The following is a 19,353-nucleotide window of genomic DNA, read 5'->3' as shown; positions in this document are numbered from 1 at the left end:
CTGTTTGTCTCCAAGCCTGTTTACAAGCATCCAGGAGCTAACTGAATTCACCTGCAAGTGCAAATCACTAGGCCTGACTTGCATTTTCTGCAGGTGCCCGAGCCCTTGGCTAGCACATTACTCAGCAGAAAATGCCAGAGTTCAAGGCTGCTGCACAGCTCAGTCCAATGAAAGCCCCAAGCTTACCCTCTCAAACATACCTTGCAGAGCACGTGCAGGCTTAGGAATATGCCAAACATACCTATGAACACAGATAAATAGGAGGATAGATTTAAAAAAGCATCTGGTCTTATAATGGCAGAAGTTATTGCTGTACAATTTTAATCTGTTCTTTCATTCCAGGTTGTGTACTCAATACACTGCTGGACTCAAGTTCCTCTTAAGTTGTATGTGCAGACAAACATTCACATAACTGCTATAGGTCCACGCATCAGTTTCTGCAGGACTTACGCATTCTCTTTCACAATATGTTTTTATTTTTTCAGTCTTAATTATTCATGCTAAATATTCGAGTTCCTGCCTTCCAAAGGGAAAAAGCTCTCAGCTTTCCTCAATGAAACTGTTCTGAACTTGGAGGTACCACTTGACATATTATAGGACTGACGAGTTACTACAAATAAAGCGTCACATGCCAAAGATGGCATTGTTTCCACTTCACCCCATCAGCAGCACAGCAAACGAGTGTAACAGCCGTCATCTACTATTCTTTTCCCCTATATTCAATCCATTTTTACTGTACAGACACACATGCTTAGTGCTTTTGAAACGTGTCCATTAAAATGAACTGCAGCGCTTTGAAGAAAGATGCTCATGACTTATTCCTGCACTGGCTGTCAATCAGACACTGGGCTTGTGATATATAGAACCTATCTATTTTATAAGCTTCCTTTCTGGAAGCTGCAGTTTCAACTTGGGGAAAAAAACCCAAACAGGACAGAAGAACGCTGTCTCTCCCTCTCGTTACCCATTGACTCCTCGAGCCATCACTTTTGTTGCTGAGCAAAGTAGCACGGCTCCAAGAGCCACTGGAAAGTGATCAAAATTTGGCAGCGGAATGTCTAAACCACTGGCGTTTCTATAGCAATAGGGAGAGCGCAAGATGTGAAAAAGCCTGTAGCATTGCTGCCATCCTGCTGTGAACCTGAGGTATAGTGCCTCTGACTTTGGAGCCGGAAAGCCCATTTGTACGGTCACACACACACACCCCTCTTCAAATTAACAGGTTCTGTTTTAATTCTTGGGCTAACTGCAAATTAAAAGTTATTTTGCAAGCCTGAATGCATATCAGCCTGTTTTGCTTCACCATTAGCACCCTCACTTCTCATGCACCAGCCGTGTCTTGCCTGTCTCCCCATCTGTGTCGCCCTCAGAAAACCAGCGAGGGATCCCACAGGCAAGGGCAGCCAGTCCCAAGCTGCCGGTCGTCTGTCTATTGCCACAGAGCTCCAAGTCCAGGCTTCCTTCTGCAGAACTGCCGCTGAATTTGGGTTGAGAAAGGAAAGATAAGCATAGCAGTCAAAACGATCCCATTTGGGTTGGGTTCTTAACGTTAGATTGCTGGCTAGAAACAGTTTGATTTGCCAAGGCTGCTGAAAAAAGCCAGTGCTATCTACGAGTGCTGAACCGTTCTGGAAAAAAAAAAAAAAGCAGCCAGGCTAATTTTAAATGCTGAAATGTGGATTCAAAAGCATAATTACAGGCTCCCAGGTATGAAATTATAGCCATTTTAATCAACTACTTGCCTTCTCTCCCCCATTTTCTCTTAGGTGGCTAAGCAATTGCAGCCTTCAGTTGTGTGGATTGGAGACACAGAAAAAATATTTTCTAAAGCAGTGCCGAAGGCTGAAGAAGAGGTGAGTAGCTTCTCTTTTTATTTCCATGCGGGTAATTTCTCCTGTTGCATTACAACAGACACAAAGGAACAAGTGTATTTCTCAGCTTAGCACATACCAGTATGACCAGACCTGCCAAAGCTTGCTTGATAATAGCTTGTCTCACAAACATTTTTTTCTTTTAAGGGAGTCTTCTGACTTCTTAAGAGCCCCCAAGAGCTCACATTTCTCTCCTACACCTATACTTCTTTATTTAAAAATAGTCCAGTCACTGCTCATCAGTGCACTGAAAAGTAGAAGAGAAAAATGGAGAATTTCAAAACAGGAGACAAAAAACTAAAAGTTAAGATGAGCTTAAATTGTTCAGCTCTATTAATTTGAGAAATTGGATGGAGCCAAAATGAACAATAAAGTAACAAGGATAAATTTCCACTGTGAAAACAAAGAGCCTATGTTAAATAGTTATGTTTACTGATTATTTTCTTTGGGCTCCCAGGAGCCCTATTGCCATTGCTTCCATTCCTGCCTCTCTCACGTAGCTTCCCTACTAGAAAGAAAATTAAAACACTGCCCAACAGACACAGAAACTCAACCACTGCAGCAGAGCAGAGCTCACCCGAAATCCTGATTAGATTCATGTTGCTTGCAAAATGTTTTACTTTTAGAGCTCCATGTGAAAAAGTAAACCTTTTTTCTTAAGGCAAGTCCTGTGCATTTAGACTGTGGGGTGGCCACAAGCCTGTGTTTTGGAAGGTTTGGGGAACATCACCTTGGAGGAGGCTGTTACCTCTGCGAGGGCTGTGTGAGCTCATGGGTGTGCAGTGACTGGTGAGCTCCAGTAGCCTCCACACCAACAGGGAACCTTTCTCTTGGGCTCAAACCTTGACAGCGAGTGCAGATGGGGATTAAAATTAAGACTAGGGGCCAAAGATTGCCTGGAGTACTGACAATCTTTGCTTTGATGACCACCAGTGTGGAAAAATTTCTTATCCTTCCCAGAGCAAAGTCAGAGGTATCAGCTCTGCCCCCGTTATTGCATCCCAAGACCTGCAGGTATTAACAAAAGGTCTCGTGTTCTTGGTGGGAGCGGATGGCCCCAGGCTTGACATCACACACGTCCAAGATAGTTCACAGCATAGCCAGTATTTTGAGCCAGAGAGCATGAAACAGGCGGGACAGGCAGTGGTAACTGGAAGCAGTCTGGGGAGCCTTTCTTGGGAGCACTAGAATTTTGGAGATGAGCTACACTCAGAAGCAAGGGGAAATCACTCTGCTCATCCCAATGCAACATTTCCAGCACTGTGACTGAGAACCTAATACAAAATAAGCCTTAACTTCTTCAAATACCCACTAGAAAAGTAGTCTTTCTCCAGTCCTTCCCAAAGGATGCAAAGCAGTCAAATAGCAAATACATTGTGGTATAAACCTAGTTGCCAAGGACGATGCGTGAGCAGTTCAGCTCCTCCTCGTTAAAGAAGTCGAGGTCGCCTTCACCATTCACTCCGCTTCTCTCCAGCCCAAGTCCACACGATGGCCGAAATCCTAGGCTGCCTCTTCAGCAGCCCTTCTTGCTACTGGCACATTTCTTTCCAAGTGGAAGAGATATTATTATCTTTCAGGACACATCCCCGAAACGCGCACACTATGGACACACATTAGTTTCACAAGCATAACAGGAGCTTCTACATGTAAATGCCAGTCTGGTTTAGTAGGCTTACCATGAGTGGAGTGTTTAGCTCGTCTCTGATACCAGTTCAGTCATTTAACATTTTGAAATTAAGATTCCTACAAGCTGAGCAATGAACACTTGTTGGAACCAACAAGTAGATCAGTGGGAATCCATGAATATAATTTGTCACCCCAAAAAAATATGTTCTAAATGCTAGGGATAAATTAGGACTTTCACAAGTAAAAGGTGAAACAATTGTTTTAACAGCTCTCTGCATCTCCTGATAATCAGTTTTTCCAGCAAAAAACATACCACAGGCCCAGAAAACACTATGTCTCACCTGAAGCAATTATATCTTCTATCAGTCATTTCAGTGAGATGGGATTCCTCTACATTCCCCCAAAACTAAAATAATTTGATAGCTCTCACTTTTCTAGCAGTATTGAAGTCTCAAAACATTGGAGAACATTTATACTTCCTTCCAACATACATGAAGAGAAGGAAAGCATGAAGCCTATGAGAAGCAACAGATACATAAATCACAGAGTAATTCAGCCAGCATAAAATGTTAAAGTAAATCCGTATCTCTGTCATTGCTGTGATCAGATCTCCCTGGCAGAGCAAAGGTGGCAAGATTGGCTAAACCTTTCAAAGCAGCTATGTAACAGCAACCTGTTTAATCATCAGAGAAGCAAAGCTCATTACCAAAAGCTTCCCAGCAAGGGAATGGCAAAGTTTGGATAAGAGCTTGTCATTTGAGGTTGTGCCCTCAGACGGCAGCGTTTGGGCGTTGACAGAGCAATATCCTTTCTTTCTGAACAAGAAAAAAGCCAAGACTTCTCCTTTGTTCCAGGGCGTACCTACTATACAAGGCACATTCTTTGGGAGCGAGTACAGGCATCCTGCTCTCCTGGGAGCATTGGGTGCATCGGCACAACAAGGAGGAGATGAAAAGATGGCAGCTGGCATTGTGTCATGGCCACAGAAATAGTTCATACAAGAGCAACAAAATGAGCCGGGGTTATCATCCTGGCAGGCAGCATGCCCATGCTCCGAAGTGGGACCTATGCCCTAATGCTAAGACATGCTCAGCTCATTATCATTAAGCAACTGGCAAACTTAGGAAGATGCCTAGTATGACCATGAGAAGAATAAGAAAACAAACATATCACAATTAAGACAAGTTCAGCTAGAAGAATAACTGTGTGACTCTATGCAGAGACTTTAGGGATTTCTTATCAATTTCCCAATTTTCCCTCCTCTGTAGCTTTCCCTCCAAAAAGCAGAGCTTTGTCTCCTTTCTGCCAGCTGCCTGCTACTGCAGACAACAGAGATTGGATCACAAAGATTGTACATGCAATGTAGATTTACAGGTGTTTATAATAACAAACCTTTTTAGCTGAGAAGGTCTGTGGGGCAGTTTCTTTTTTATTGACATTAAGGAAAGCCAATCTGAAATCAAAGCTCAAGTTTCAGGGAGCTGCTTACTGTGTAGTAAAAAAAATAAATCACGAGTTGATCTGGAGAGTAAAGTTTTCAAGTGAGTGGGTGTCAGCGACTTGAACGTTAAGCTTCAATCATTTCTGAAAAGAGGCTTTCAAGTCATTGGACTTCTCCGATATGCTATCCTAACCTAGCTGTTCACTTATAGCTTTATTAACAGTAGAGTGACACTACAGCAATTTGATTAAGCTTCTCCAACCAATATTCACTTGAACATTATCAAATATAGCTATACAATAACAGGCTTTGCTCAATACTCATCTGTTTTGTAACTAGTGGTTGTTAAAAGTCAAATAGTAAATCATTGCAAAGAAGTGAACCTTGAGTTCAAAAGAGCTTGCGTTCTCAGGGTAAAGCCTCAACAAGCTAGAAATCATAGCAAAAATCAGGGAGTATATGTTTCACATTTACATATTCACATGGGTAGGAGTTGGTAGACCATAACCTCCAAGAGCTGGGAGGATTCCAGGCTAGGTTACATACCCTGGCAATTTTTCTGTCTGTTAAGGTTCATCAGGTGCACAGGTCCAAGCAATATTTCTCCTTGAACTGGAAATCAAGATTTCCTTCTTTACATGAGTTGTTTCCTTCCTGCTTTTCAATAACAGTACCAGCAAATTCAATATAGAAAGGCAGTAGCACAAACCCGCAAATAGATAAGCAGAAATTGAGTGTTTGCCTGACTTTCAGAAGACAGAGGCATTCTACTTGGGATGAGCATACTAAATGCAACTAGACTACTAAAAAAAGCACAAAAACCTGTTGTATATAGCACATCTACAACTTCACCTTGTTAACTCTAAACTGTCAGCATCAGTAACAACTCTTTCCTCTTGTATTTACATGTACACCCTGAAGATGAACCTGAAACACCTGGAAAAGATCCTCCCCAAATTCCTTAAGGCTTTGAAAGCGCAGGACAGAGTGCTGCTGGTGGGAACTACCAACCGTCCCTTCGATGCTAATCCTAAACCTTTCTGCAAAGTTTACCAAAAAATCATTCTTATTCCTAGGCCTGACTACGCTTCAAGATTTGGCAAGTATTTAAATCATCCTGTTGATTCCTACTGTTTAAAATCCATGCTTATTGTCTGGTTATCCTCAGAACTGACTTTAAATTCACACCCCGGGTACATCTCAGTTCCTGAAAGTGAAGGCAGTACAGATACAGGCTACCCCAGAGAGCAAATAATAAAAGTGGAAGTTGGGAGAAGAGTTTAAAATACTGTTTGGCAGTGACTAATTTTTCATTAGTTTAGGGCACAGCAAGTTCAGCCCAAGCTGTTTTTTCCCCTGTTTGAAGGGTAGGACCCTATTTCAGTGCAAATTTTCTAATCCAAGCTTTTAGGTTTTGTGATGGGTTTTTGTTTGTTTTTTTCAGGTTTGTTTTGTTGGGGTTTTTTTGTTGGGTTTTTTTTGTTTTCACACAGGGATTCTAAGTTTCTGTTATTCCTATCCAGTTTCCATACTCTAAACAATATACTTCAAAATCCCTCCATAAACAGAACTGTGTCTGGAGGACTGAGTTTTGTCACTAGCAAATTCCATTTTTGTACCTACGGATCATTAGGGAAATCTTAAAGGCATCCACAATTTTGCAAGCCTAGTCTATCAAACGTCTGCAGTGACAGACGGGCTCTCCCAAAGCCTGACAAGTTCACCGAGTACCCCATACATTGAGATTTAAAGCTTGTCAGGAAAACAGTGTATTACACCAATTTACATGGCTAGAAAAAGACAGACTTCCAGGAATACAAGTTTGTTTTCAGATTTGAATCATCTTGAAGCCTGCAATAGCTCAGCATTGGCTAGGAAGAAACACTCCAAATTAAGCTTAGTAATGGGAATCAATTACTACAAGAAAAATGGAAGTTTGTCCGCATCCTTCAGAAGTGGCTGGTAGAAGGGCTTTTGTTCCCAGAAATACATAATTTTTTCCTGTGGTTTAATCATGGATACGTGGTTGAACAGTTTTCTGGGCACTAAGGGGTCTCAACGTGGTGACTCACAAGCAGAAGGGCTGTTTAGGTCCAGTCTAAAGATAATATTGAAAAAAGGTTTGAGGCTATTCAGAATGTCACCAAACACTTCAGGTTAGGACTCTCAATGGTGCACTCCTACCAGCAGCTCCTAGCATGGAAATCCCTGTTGATCACCACATCAAAGACAACAGACTCCCTTCATGCTACTGATTTCTGATAGATCACATCCCAGAATACAGTAGTAAAGGAAACCACATTCAGTTCAGGGACCTGGCTACACAGTTGTACCCCGGCTACAATATTGCTCCACATAGTCACCTTCTCACAGTACAGTCGCATGACTTTTGTAAAGTCCAGTTTCTTAACTGCCTTTCACAGAGGCAGCCAAGGTACTGAGATGATGCACGTTTGGGCAAGCTCAGGACAGGTTTTGACTGTCTAGCACATTATAAATCTCTCCCAAGTTCAATAATTTTCATAGCGTGGATGGGAAACGGTCTCTAAGCAAGCTAACATGTGTTTCATGTTACGTTACAGCTCTGATAAATTGCTAACAGATAAGGGACATGAATAAGACCTAGAGAAAGGAGGTGATAGCAGCTGAATTTAGCTGTGTTCACTTCTGGAGATTGAGCTGTCACATTCTGGGATTCTCACCACTAATTTGGAGTCCAAAAGGGCCAGCTGAAGGGATTTCAACTGCAAACTTAAGAATGCCCCAAAAAGTTAACTCTTGACATTTTAAAGCAGATTAAACTTGCAGTTTTACTTCTTTGACATTGTCCCATTTAAGGCACTGCCTGGCTTGTTCTTTAGCTCCAGCCTTCCCTGAAGTTCAATGGAAATATGATCTTTACCACAGAGAGCCCTCACCTTCCAATGCCTGACACCCAGTCCGAGAACTAGAGAAACTTGTTTTGACAGGAAAGCCATAACAGAACAAACACTCACAGCCACAGTGCACGTTACCCGTCTGCTACAACCCCCTCTCATTACAAACCAGAATATTCCAATCTATGCACAATGGAAATAGTAAACATACAATGGAAATCATTAAACTTGAAGATTCACGATCCTATACCGGTTTCTTGCTATTAATCACCCAGCAAGTCAGTAGCTTGTATTACACACAGGTCCTGCCTGCACCAGAAGCTGCGGCACACAGTCTATGGCTGCACAGAAGCAGTGCTCACTGTTGTGTGCATCAATTCCTCTTTTATGAATTAGTGATTCAGCCAATAATTATCGAGCATAGATATAATTCAAGTGGAAGACCACAATTTGTCCGAGTGAAAAATGTAATACAAAGTTGTCAATAGTTATGGGCATGAGTCCATAGTATTGACGCAGCAGTCGAAGGAAGGATGGGGCAGGTTTGCTCCATTACACAGCTGCCCCAACACTCAGTACCGTTAACTCCCCAACCACATTTTCATACTGCATATATGCATTCAAACACACAACACCCAAATCACAAGTTGTCTGTCTCATTCACCAACCTTTTTAATCTCTATGCATAATACTTGTTGTTTTTCCCAAGTGTTTTTATATAAGACTTTAAAGGAAAGCATGGTGAGATTGCATGAAAGTTTTAGTAAGTTTCTCTGAGACAGACCATTACTTTATATAGGATAAAACAAAAGATGTTATTACTCCTATAAATTTATTTTTGGAAGCAAAATCTCAGGCACTTCACGAACAATTAAGAAAACCTTCATATCACAGAGGTTCACAGCTAAAAGATACAAACAGATTCACCATTCAAATAAGCAGCAAAGTGCCAATCACAGAAATTTATACCTGGCCTTTGCAACACATGCCTGCAGAGCTGGAAGCCAAAGGCTTCCAAACCAAGGATCGAGTCCCCATAGCAGCCCTCAGCCCAGCAGGAGTCACTGGTGACCAGGGTCATGGAGATAAAAGCAGGCTGTTAATATAGGTGCGTAAGTCTCTACACACCCAGACTGGAACATGCTGGACAGGTTCTCTTTCTGTGCGTACTTAAGCACATTTAACTAGTTCTTTCCATTTTTACACACCTATCCACCTCACATTATGTGGCCTTAATGACTTTCGGAAAAGTACTGACTGATAGCCAACAAACGATCACTAATGGTTCGAAAACAGATGTGCCTGAAGGCCTCTATGCTACAAACCTGTGGATGAAAGAAACAGCAAACATGAAAAATGTGAATCCTGGCTTTCCTGACTGATATCCCTTGTTTTCCTGTTTCAGTTTCAGAATGCAAAAATATTTCTCCTGCTTTCCTTAACGCATGTCTTTGCCATTCTCTTTTTCTGGATCCTGATGAACAGTGCTATGGAAGCACATTATTCTGCAGAACGGTGGAGTGATCACCAGCTCGCTGAACATAAGCTGCCTAGCAAAAGTGTCTGATGGTTTCACCCAGGGACACATCATCCAGGCAGTACAAGCTGTCCTGAGCGAGCTACGCCTTCTGCAGATGACCAGGAAGCCTCTGACGACTGCCGAGTTCGTGACTTCTCTGGCCAGGCAGGATCCAGTGTACATAGAGGAGGAAGAAACATTTAAGGTGACATTAAGAGCTATGTTAACCAGCTGTCTTTCATCATCCCCTGCCACGTCCTTGTCCGGGCACATTTGATCTAGAGACCCGCTAATTCTGCTGATGGGTTGGCACATCACTGTTTGAATGATGATGTATGGCTGAACAGCACCAAACACCCACCTCTTCCCATTTTGGGATGTTTGGCAGCCCAGGCTGCTGGGTAGCTGGACGTGCCAGGCAAACTGTCATTACTACAGGCAGCAGCTCCGCATGGGCAGCACACCTGGCACACAGCTTTGCTGAACCTACTGCCCTCACCCTGCTCCTGCTGAACAGAGTGGCTTTCACATGCATGGATAAATCACGCAAGCGTCATTAGTACAATGCATCGTTTGTTTGGGGTTTTTTTTGAGCTGATGTGTTCAGCCTGCCTGGCTATGTTGAGAACACAAAAAACCTAGACATGCAGGTGTTCCACATAAGGCTCAATTTCTAAGTCCTTATTTTAAATCATTTCAAACAAGAATTTTCTTATAAGAGTTTTGATTTAAAATACAGGTTTAAAATAAGAATTAGTTTCTGCCTCAAGCTCCCTCCCTCTCCCCACCCTCAGGGCTGTAAAATCCTGAAGGCAAAACCTGGCACATTGCACATACCTCAAATGCACATGGATCACCCTGCAAACAACTACTTTTTCCAGATGTAGCTCAGTAATAATTAGCCTTTGTTTCCCTAGACTAGGATTATCTTTATGTAGCAGTTAACTCTGCTTTCACTGTATCACTTAGTTTTCCTATTGATGGGAACAGTTTATCAGGCTTAGGTATAGGTCTACAATGTATTTACTGTAGTGACTTCACTGTAGCCTAGGGACGGGCTGAACCGGACTTGAACTAGCTAGTCAAGCACAACACTGCAACTTAGCAACACTGACACTCCAGAAAAATGGTACAACACTTGACTGAGGCACTCCAAGCCTACTAAACACTAGTGAAAGCCTTGGCCACAGAACAGAAAACCCTGTTGTGTACCAAGATGCTGCAGGCAGCCCACACCTGGGGCTCCAGATGGGATAGGGCTTCTGTACTGAAGCCAAGAGACCCCAAAAAGCGCTTTCTCAGTCCTATCCCCACCCCAGCTTCTACCCAGACCCACTTTTAAACCATCCAGTTGTCCTGGCTGAAAGGTTTCCTTCTCCTTCTGCTCTTTGAATCCCCTCTGGTTCTGAATCCCCACAGCACCTCACAAAATAAACAGGATGCAGTTTCTAACAACTTTGTCCAAGTCTTCTTCCACTGCTAACCTAATGATAGTGCATATTTCTCCCAGCCCTGTTGAACACTTTCCAATTTCCATCTAGAGCCATTTGGCTCACTCAACGCAGGCAGCATTTGTGATATTTGGCAAATTACTCTTTTTATCCTCATGCTTCCTATCTAAACCAATATCTTTCCTCAGGGAAAGGCTATTGGTTCAGTGTTGCAGCAAAGAAAAAAAAATCTATCATTCCCAGCTCCAAGTAGTAATCCATTTGTACCCTGAAACATGAGAGCTAGTATTTAGTGCAAGTTTTACTTGAAAATATTATTCTGCTTGCTATGAATGTGCCTGTTTTGTACAGCACGAAGCGTGCAGGCAGCGCTTCATTTTGAACACTGCTAAAATGATACTGTCCTCGGCGTCCCGTGGCAATCATTTCTTTGCATTAATTACAGCCCTTAAGAAAGTATTTCCTTTTATCTGTTTTAAATTTTTTTCCCTTAAATGTCATGGAACCTTGCCCCAGCACCTGTAATACGACACAGGGGAAGAGGATTGTCAAAATGGCCTCATGCATTAATTAAACTCCAGTGTCTTCATCTCGTCTCGCACAGAAGTCTCCCCTTCCTGAGCCTCTAATCATTGCCACCGTTGGACCTTTTCTGTTGCTTTGCTTTGTCCTTTTTGAAGTGGGGCGGCTAAAACGCAGCATTCAAAGTGAATATTAGCGCTGTGATGAATCTTTGATTTCTATTCACTGGAAACATGAATCTCCCTGTTTGACATTTATATTCTGCCAGTGTTCCAAAATGAATATAAATAATGCAAAATTTGTAATAATGTGATTTCTTCATTCAATTTACTCAAATTTCTGCCCCAATTATACTTCCTCATTTTTGAAATTACAAATTATTGCACCAGTGTGATCGATACAAATCCTTGCACAAAAATAACAGTAATCCTAGAGGAGCAAAGGACTGCAGTCCAGCTAGCACACCAAGTTCTGCCTGGCAGTGACTGATACAAAATACTTACATGCAAGAAAACCCCTGCTACAGGCTACGGACATCCATTGCTTCCTCCAACAAGCAACCATCATAACTTTGATCCATCGCTCACTATCAGGAACATCCCCAGTTCAGATGCTAGTGCGCTAACGATAAATCTACTTGTAGCCATATCTGAGGAGCTGGCTTCATTAATCACACATCGCAGTTCCACTAGCTAACGAGGCAAAAGCAGCCATTACTGCAAGCCAACAGGCAGGTTAATTTTGTGCATTGAAATATATGCATGAAGAAACAGGAGGAGAACAAGAGGGGACATCGCAAGTCACTCGGCTCCTCCCGCCACATGCAGCGGAGTCCTTTTATCAGTGACTCTGAGCAGGCAGTGGGATGACCTCCACAGCCCACCCCCACCAAACAGTGCTTTACACCCCACCTACCTCCCAGAAAGCTGTTGGCAGGGGTTTGTTGTTCTTTTCACCTCCCACTTAAGGTCTGGGGAACATTATACCCAGGACAACAAACCTGGAGGAGGAGACTGCGGGGAGAAAAATAGAATTTCCATGGCCTCATGGTCTGTGGCTCATGGAAGGCTAGAGACATCGCTTGGTTGCTAGTTACTGCTGGGGAAGTCAAGACCTCCCCAAGTCAATAGTCACAACCACCACCTTGTCTTTCTTATCCCCCTCACGTGAAGGGCCAGAAGCAGCCATCTCCAGACCTCTCCCTGCCCCATCCCATCCCAGCTGGGACTGTTCTCCCCGACACAGGAATAGTTTGGCCCAAGACAGCAAAATTCAATTGCCCAGGCCACTGCACCGAGAGCCTCCCAACCACCTCCCATGTCACCATCCAGATGTGGATCCGCGAGAGGCTGCATGATGTTTTAATCAGTGGAGTCAGGGTTCTTGGAGGGGGAGTGCTCAGCTCAGTCAGGCAATTAGAACAGAGATCACTGTGTTGGGGCTGCCCAGAAGCCAGCTGGACATTTGACAGCTGTCAGACTTCATTTACCTGCTGACAGTATTTAATCTGTAAGACAAGAGAACCAAATAGGGTGCCTGTCATCAGCCCCTTTCTGCAACCCAGAAGCAGCCTGTAAGAAGCATGACACCAAGGAGGACCATTGGGTGCCAGGAGAGGAATGTGAAGGCCTTTTCTCCCCTATACACTTCCAATACCTCTTCTCCCAACTACTTCTCTTGCTGCTGCCTGTCTGCAACACATACTGGGAAACTGGACAAGGCAGATTCCTAGAGGCAGCCCTTCCAGGCTCAGGCTGCAAGCAGCGTTTTGGGTGGATCACATGGAAACGGCAGACCTTCACAGGATGCTGCATTGGTAGGAAGGTTGAAGACGACAGGGGCCCCATCAAAGGGCAGAGGAGACACAGCTGGGGCATGAAATAGTGGTCTGTAGCCAGAGGAAAGACATTCATTCCTGGGTCAGCGCATGGATGAACATGGTCAAGGCGGCAGGCATTTTATCAGCCATGTAGCATTTTATTCTCTGATGTAGGCAGGACTTTGTTAATAAAGGTTCCTGTACGTACAGCTTGGGAAAGACTAATTCCTACATAACTACTAACTTTAAGGCACTGCCTTCTTCACTTTACATTATTTTCACATGGCCTAGAACTGCCTTGTTGACATTACAGTCCAGGAGCTTGGCAGGTTTGCAGAGCAACTATACCAAAATCATTTACAAGTCACAGGACTGTGAACAGGCATCTGAAAGCAATAAACAGGTTTTTAATGTTCAGGGTTTGTTTTGCTTCTTAAGCTCTCTCATTGAAATAAAAACTGTCTGGATTGATTTGCAGAGCCATGAGAAGTAGATGCTTTGTCTATTGCCAAGTTTCAGACCACAGGGAGTTTTGACAAGAGCTATATACCCTGGAAATAGGGTTGATCGTAGAAGTTCTAACGTTTCCATAACTATAGCAACACAAATGGCCCAGTTAAGTATCCCTGTTAATGAGACACAGTTCAAGCAAGCAATTGCTACACTTCTTGTTATAATAATGTACTCAAGAGATCTGAGGATTTCATTTCTCCTTCTCCACAAGCCAGTCAGGATTTTAAGAGATTTGGAGGGGTTTTGTTGTTGGTTTTTTGTTTGTTTTTTTTTTTTTAAGGAATGCTCCATTGTACTAGTAAAAAGTTTAAGGTTTTTTTTCTTTAAGTTTTAATAAAACGTACATATCCTTTTTGATTCTCCAGGCTTGGTATGCCAAGACACCACTGGGTAAAGCACGAATCAGAGCACTGGCAGACAAGGAGAAAGTACCAAAAGGAAAAACAAATAAAGGAAAAGAAAAAAAGTAACTTCCTCAAGAATTTTGCATCTGGCAATACCAGTCACAGCTCTACTTCACTGAAGAGGGGAAGACATCAGGAAAGCAGACACATCAGAATAACACACCCCAAGTTATAAGTATTCCAGGAAAGAGAATCCCTTTCTGAATAAATTTTTAAAAAGTTAAAAAAAAAAAAACACAATCAGATGAGACATCAGTGTGACATATAGCTCTCAGAGGATAAAGAGTTAACAACCACTGACTTGCTCAAGCATTATTTATTCGAAGAGATTTTAGGGGGCAGAAGGGTTCATTACTCAGGACTGTAACATGCCATCAACTTTTAGGCTATACTCATTTATTTCAGCAAGTAACTCTCCTTAAAAATTGATGTCACATTAATGTCTTTCATTACTTTAATATCCTATATGCTTTATAAAACTAACTGCTTTATATATCTGTAGGTCTAATGTGTTACAGTTCTCAATAAAACTATTACAGCTATAAAGACTGCTTTTTAATTGGGATGGATTATAAGACACTTAATGCAATCAACCACAAGCTGAATATTTACATAGCTGCATGAGGATCAGCACCGTTTTACCTTTTGATGCTTTATCATGGACAAATTTTATATATGAGGTTTGAAGAAAACAATAAGCAGAACAAAGGCAAAAGTAAAGCAGTCAGGTGGTGCTCATGTCAGTGGATGCCCCGAGAACCTATTTTGCAATAGAAAACAATGCCAAGTTACCTTGTTTGCACAAACGGCAGCGTTATCCATTACTTAAGAAAACATGTATGACAGAACAGCAGCTGCAATGACAATCTGGATTAGGCCTGCTGAGCTTTCTAAAAGGTTGTTTCATGCTGCGTTAAACCCAGTCTACCTAGACCTGCTTTAGCTTCTGCTAAAGCTAGTCCTTCAAGCTCCGTTCAAGCAGCCCACTGGTGAACGCCTGCCCCATCCCATTCAGACCCCACACATCAAGCAGGGTACAGATGGAGCCTGTGGGGTCACAGCAGCTCTTTCTGTGTGCTTGAGCAGCAAAGTACGAAGCTCTGTAGCAGGAATGCCTTCTGCCCAGAAGGACCCAAGACACTTGGAAGCAGAGATTCGCTGGTCTTGTGCTTTGATGCAGCGAGTGCATTAGACTTAATGTCCAAATAGCACAGGGAACAGTCCACGGCAGCATTTGATAGCATTCAGGTAACAGGCAATCAATCTTGCCCGTTCATAAATCATCACTTGTGGGGGCAAGGTATTTATAGGCAGTGGTCAGAACACCCTAAAGCTTTGGGACATCCTACGTGGCACTGATGGAGCCAACACCGCCTTTATGTCAGTACAAGGTCTCATTCACCAGGGTCTTTGCCAACAGGCAACTCACAATACCTATTTAATTGGAACACGAGGCACACCATCCCCAGGGAGTCAAAGGACCTGCCCATACCTTTACTACCGAGAGGCTGGGAGGTACCAGGAGGGCTGCGATGCTGTAGGGAGCTGCTCAGGTTTCCTCCAGCACAGGCCAGGCCAACCAGCCTTTGAGGGAGGGCAGGCTGGGGACAGCACATCACGTTCTCTGCCAGTTACAATTCACTCTGGAGTACAGCAGTGCTGGCTGCTTAGTACAATCTTACCAAGGTGTACATAAAAGGGAATGATCATATTTTAAAAATTTCCACATCTTCATACTATCCCAAGCCCTCACTTCCCCTGCCTGAAAAGGTATTTCATCAAAAAGGTGGTGGCAAGCAACTTGCCGAAAATGCACTTTTACCCAGACAGTGGGTACACAACATGCTTTAGGACAGCAACCCTGCAGAAAGACAAAAGCCCACCCAAAAACCTGCCTGAGAAGCTCTCTAACAGTTTGCTGAGAAGGGATTGGTACTGAGCCTCTCCCACCAAGAAGAAATCCAATGGGGAAAAAAAAAAAGAAAAAAAAAAAAAACACAAACACAAAAAACACTCCTGGAAACAGCAACATCTGAACAAAAGCCCAGAAAGATTCCTACAGGCAGCTAACTGCACAGAAAACAATTCAAGAAATCCTATCACTGAGCACAGTAGAGGGAACTGGGTGGCTCTTGTTAATAAAGTGAATTTTCCCCCCCAAGGGGGGAACGGGCTGCCATGCCGTCACAGCACACGGGACAGAGCCAGCCCAACTCGGGGTTTTTGCAGTCATCTTTGGCTACGTTTTGCCGTCTGATACAGGGCTCCCCTGGACTTCAGCCTTCCAACCCTGCATCTCCAGCCCTGCCAAGGGGATCCAAGCAACAGAAGAGGAAATGCTTGCTAGATCTCCTCTGTGCAACACCTCAGGACATTTCTGGTGTACACAATTCCTTCCCCCAGCCATCCCCGCAGTAATCCAGTTGCTGGAACCTCGTCATGACCCACACAAGGGACCCTACAAGTGCGAGTTGCCAGCCTCTGGATTTAATCACTTGCAAGAGAACAGCTACAGACTTTGGCTTTCCTTTCTTTATTCTTTCTGTGCAGACGCTTGTTTGCGGCAGGCTGCTGGCTCCACAAATTTGGCAGCACATCCCAATTAAAAAAGGTACTCTTCAACCGCATCCTAGGTGAGGAAAGCCAGACTCTCCAAAGAGATGGCAGGGTTTGTGTTAAAAACCTCATCTCTGCTCTCATCTGCAAGAAAACTAATTTGGATAATTCTGTCCTCAATCTTGCCGACAGTGGAATACTCCTCTCCACAACAGGTTTGACAGCAGGACGTGATGTGATGAAAAGACTGCATTTAGGCTGGATGTAAGCAAGCCCATTAACTAATATTTCAGCAGGTTCAATGCAATCTCAATAGCAAAGTAACACACTGACTGGCAACATCCATCTCCAGGGCATGACTCCGACCCCGTGCAGAAAGGATGTGTGAACCTCTCAACATCCCAGGTGTGCTCAGCAGGGCAGAAGCCTGATGTTTTTCCTCCAGTATTTACCAGTTTATGGGAGAAAGCACTGGAGCCACGGATCTTTTAGGTGTAGCTTGCAATGGTGGCTACTTTCAGTGTGAACGGCATTTTTTTTTCCCCCCATGGGAATCTGGAAGCCACAGCTGATGTATATGCAAGCAGCTCCATGGGTGCAGGAGGTGGAGAGGCAATGAAGCCAACAAGCTCTGTCCTGTGTAGCTGCCAAGCCCTCGCTCTGCTTTAGAAAGTCCTCGCAGGGGAATGGGGAGGGAAGAATGAGGAGCAATTTTAATGCTATTTATAATTATTATTACAGAAAGTGCAGCTACTTGAAAATGAAGCTGTTGCATCAAGCAGAGCCAACACCCAGTAATTTCAGTGTCAATGGCTGAACTGTTCATTTAAGTGGCCCTGGCTGGATCTCCAACACCCATCCTGCTGTGAGGCTAAAGAGTGCTCTCACAAGGAGCATCACTAGAGATCTTTCACCACGGGGGTGGGGGGGAGAGGAGATTGTGGCTTTGCTAAACCCAGCCACAGGGCAATTGCTCTTTGCTTTCTAGCCACAGCAATCCCAAAATCTGATGAGGGAGGAAAATCCCACCCTGTTCCCTACTTAGTTTCCAGCAGGAGGCAAGTTTTGGGGATGTTGGAGAGAGGTGCTGGGCTGCTTTGCCTCCTGGTGTGGTGGTGGGAGGTAATCCAGCAGCACCAGCAAAGTTGAGAAAAAGAAGCTGTCATGCTCATTTATATATGTAAGTGATCTAGAGAATTATCGGCTAAATTATTTAAATGTCCCATTACTATTAAATTACTGGGCATTCATTGTAAGAACAGTCATAATACAGTAACTAATTTGGTATTAATGTGAATGTCAGCGTTTCATTGCAGTTATTTTGTACTTCATCATAAGATAATTTACCAATAAATTAATTGGCTTAATTGCTTCCTCCAAACCCAAGAGAACTACATGTGACATGACTTTTTCAAAGTGTTCATGCTCAGTCCCCATCCTTCTGCTTTAACCACAGCAAGTGGGAACCCTCCTTTGAAACACCTGGGGAGGAACAGCTGGGAAACAGGGAGCAAAGCGTGACTTCACTCTCCCAGAGGCAATAAAGTCTTGGCATAACCCTTTCCTGTGGATTTTAATGTGCTGTAGATATAGCCCCCGAGACCACACTTGGAGCAGGAGCCCAGGCTTCAGTGCCAGCTTTGCAAGGTGCTGGGTGGTGGGCAAGAAGCACAGCCCCTGCACTCAGCTTCCACCCAAGGCAGGGGAAGCACCAGAGAGCCATTCTTGTCCACCTCCCCATTGCACAAGTTCCCCACATCCCCTTTGCCTCCCTAAAATACCAATAACCCCCAATCCCCATCAGCGGGGCATCAGCCAAACTGGCCAGCGCAGAGACTCAAGCTGCAGCTGGCAGACCTATTCCAGCTGGAAAGAAGTTGCTACCAATTTGCCACCAGGCAAAAAAAGTGCCTTAACTGGGGCTTCAGGTGTGTAGTGCCTCAGGTGAGATGGCTGCCAACCGATTTAAACACTATCAGTAAGGCCGAGAAACAAAAGTGGTTTACCACAATGCCTGGAATAAGATGAGCAAGAAATCTCACAGCGGTGAGGGAGGAAAACCAGCCCTCGCCAGGCAGAAGGCAGGGCCTGCCATGAAGTCATGCCTTCATGCTTTCACCATGTGCCTTGGGTATTATTAGGTCCCTGGTTTATGTCAGGCACTCGGGTTATGCCACTGTGGCCAAAGCCCTTTAATCAGACGCTGTAACTCCTGTTAAAAGCCGTGCCAGCCCTTCTCTCCGATCCCTGCCAATTCTGCAGGAGCTGTTTTGCCTTCCTAGCCTGGACTGATTTAGAGATAGGGTTACTGGGAGTGCTGCTGCCTTCCTGAAAGCCGGTTCCTCCAGCACTGGGATTTTTACAACCAGCATTGAAGCTCTCTGGCAACCACAGCAAGCCTCCCAGAGCTCCTACCCCTCTGTTCCCCAGGAGCTTAGGAAAAAGTTTACTGCTGTTTTCTTCTCCAGGAGATGGAAAAAAGCTCCATCGAGAGCCCAGTGGGTAAGGACAGCTATTTTCTCCAGTTTATTGGTTTAAATGTTTTTTAATAAATTAACAGGGCTCTTTTGCAAAGCGCTGGGAACAGATTGCACTGGACTCAGCACTTTGGCACATGCTCCTCCACCATCAGGGAGAGATCAGCCCAACTGCAAAATGCTGCTAGATCTTTATTTATGGTAATTCGCCCGGATCCTGGGCAGTCTGCATTACGCCAGGCTGGCAAACGGTCTGACTCCATGTAGGAGCAACC

At 43.9% G+C, this 19,353-nt stretch overlaps 1 protein-coding gene across 1 annotated transcript in view; it reads left to right on the top strand.

Moving 5' to 3' along the window:
* The window catches only part of DRC11 (dynein regulatory complex subunit 11), a 114,151-nt gene extending 97,028 nt beyond the window's left edge, over positions 1-17,123 (top strand). The window contains exons 16-19 of the mRNA XM_080399848.1: positions 1,767-1,853; positions 5,863-6,040; positions 9,303-9,541; positions 14,007-17,123. Of these exons, the coding sequence (XP_080255974.1) occupies positions 1,767-1,853; positions 5,863-6,040; positions 9,303-9,541; positions 14,007-14,111 (609 nt within the window). The 3' untranslated portion in view covers positions 14,112-17,123. The remainder of the gene's footprint in view (positions 1-1,766; positions 1,854-5,862; positions 6,041-9,302; positions 9,542-14,006) is intronic.
* Positions 17,124-19,353: the final 2,230 nt, after the last annotated feature.

Source organism: Falco punctatus, assembly GCF_963210335.1.
Source record: "Falco punctatus genome assembly, chromosome: 8".
In the NCBI taxonomy this organism is placed as follows: domain Eukaryota; kingdom Metazoa; phylum Chordata; class Aves; order Falconiformes; family Falconidae; genus Falco; species Falco punctatus.
The sequence above is the reverse complement of the archived record's forward strand: the minus strand, read 5'-3'. Positions and strand labels throughout refer to the sequence as shown.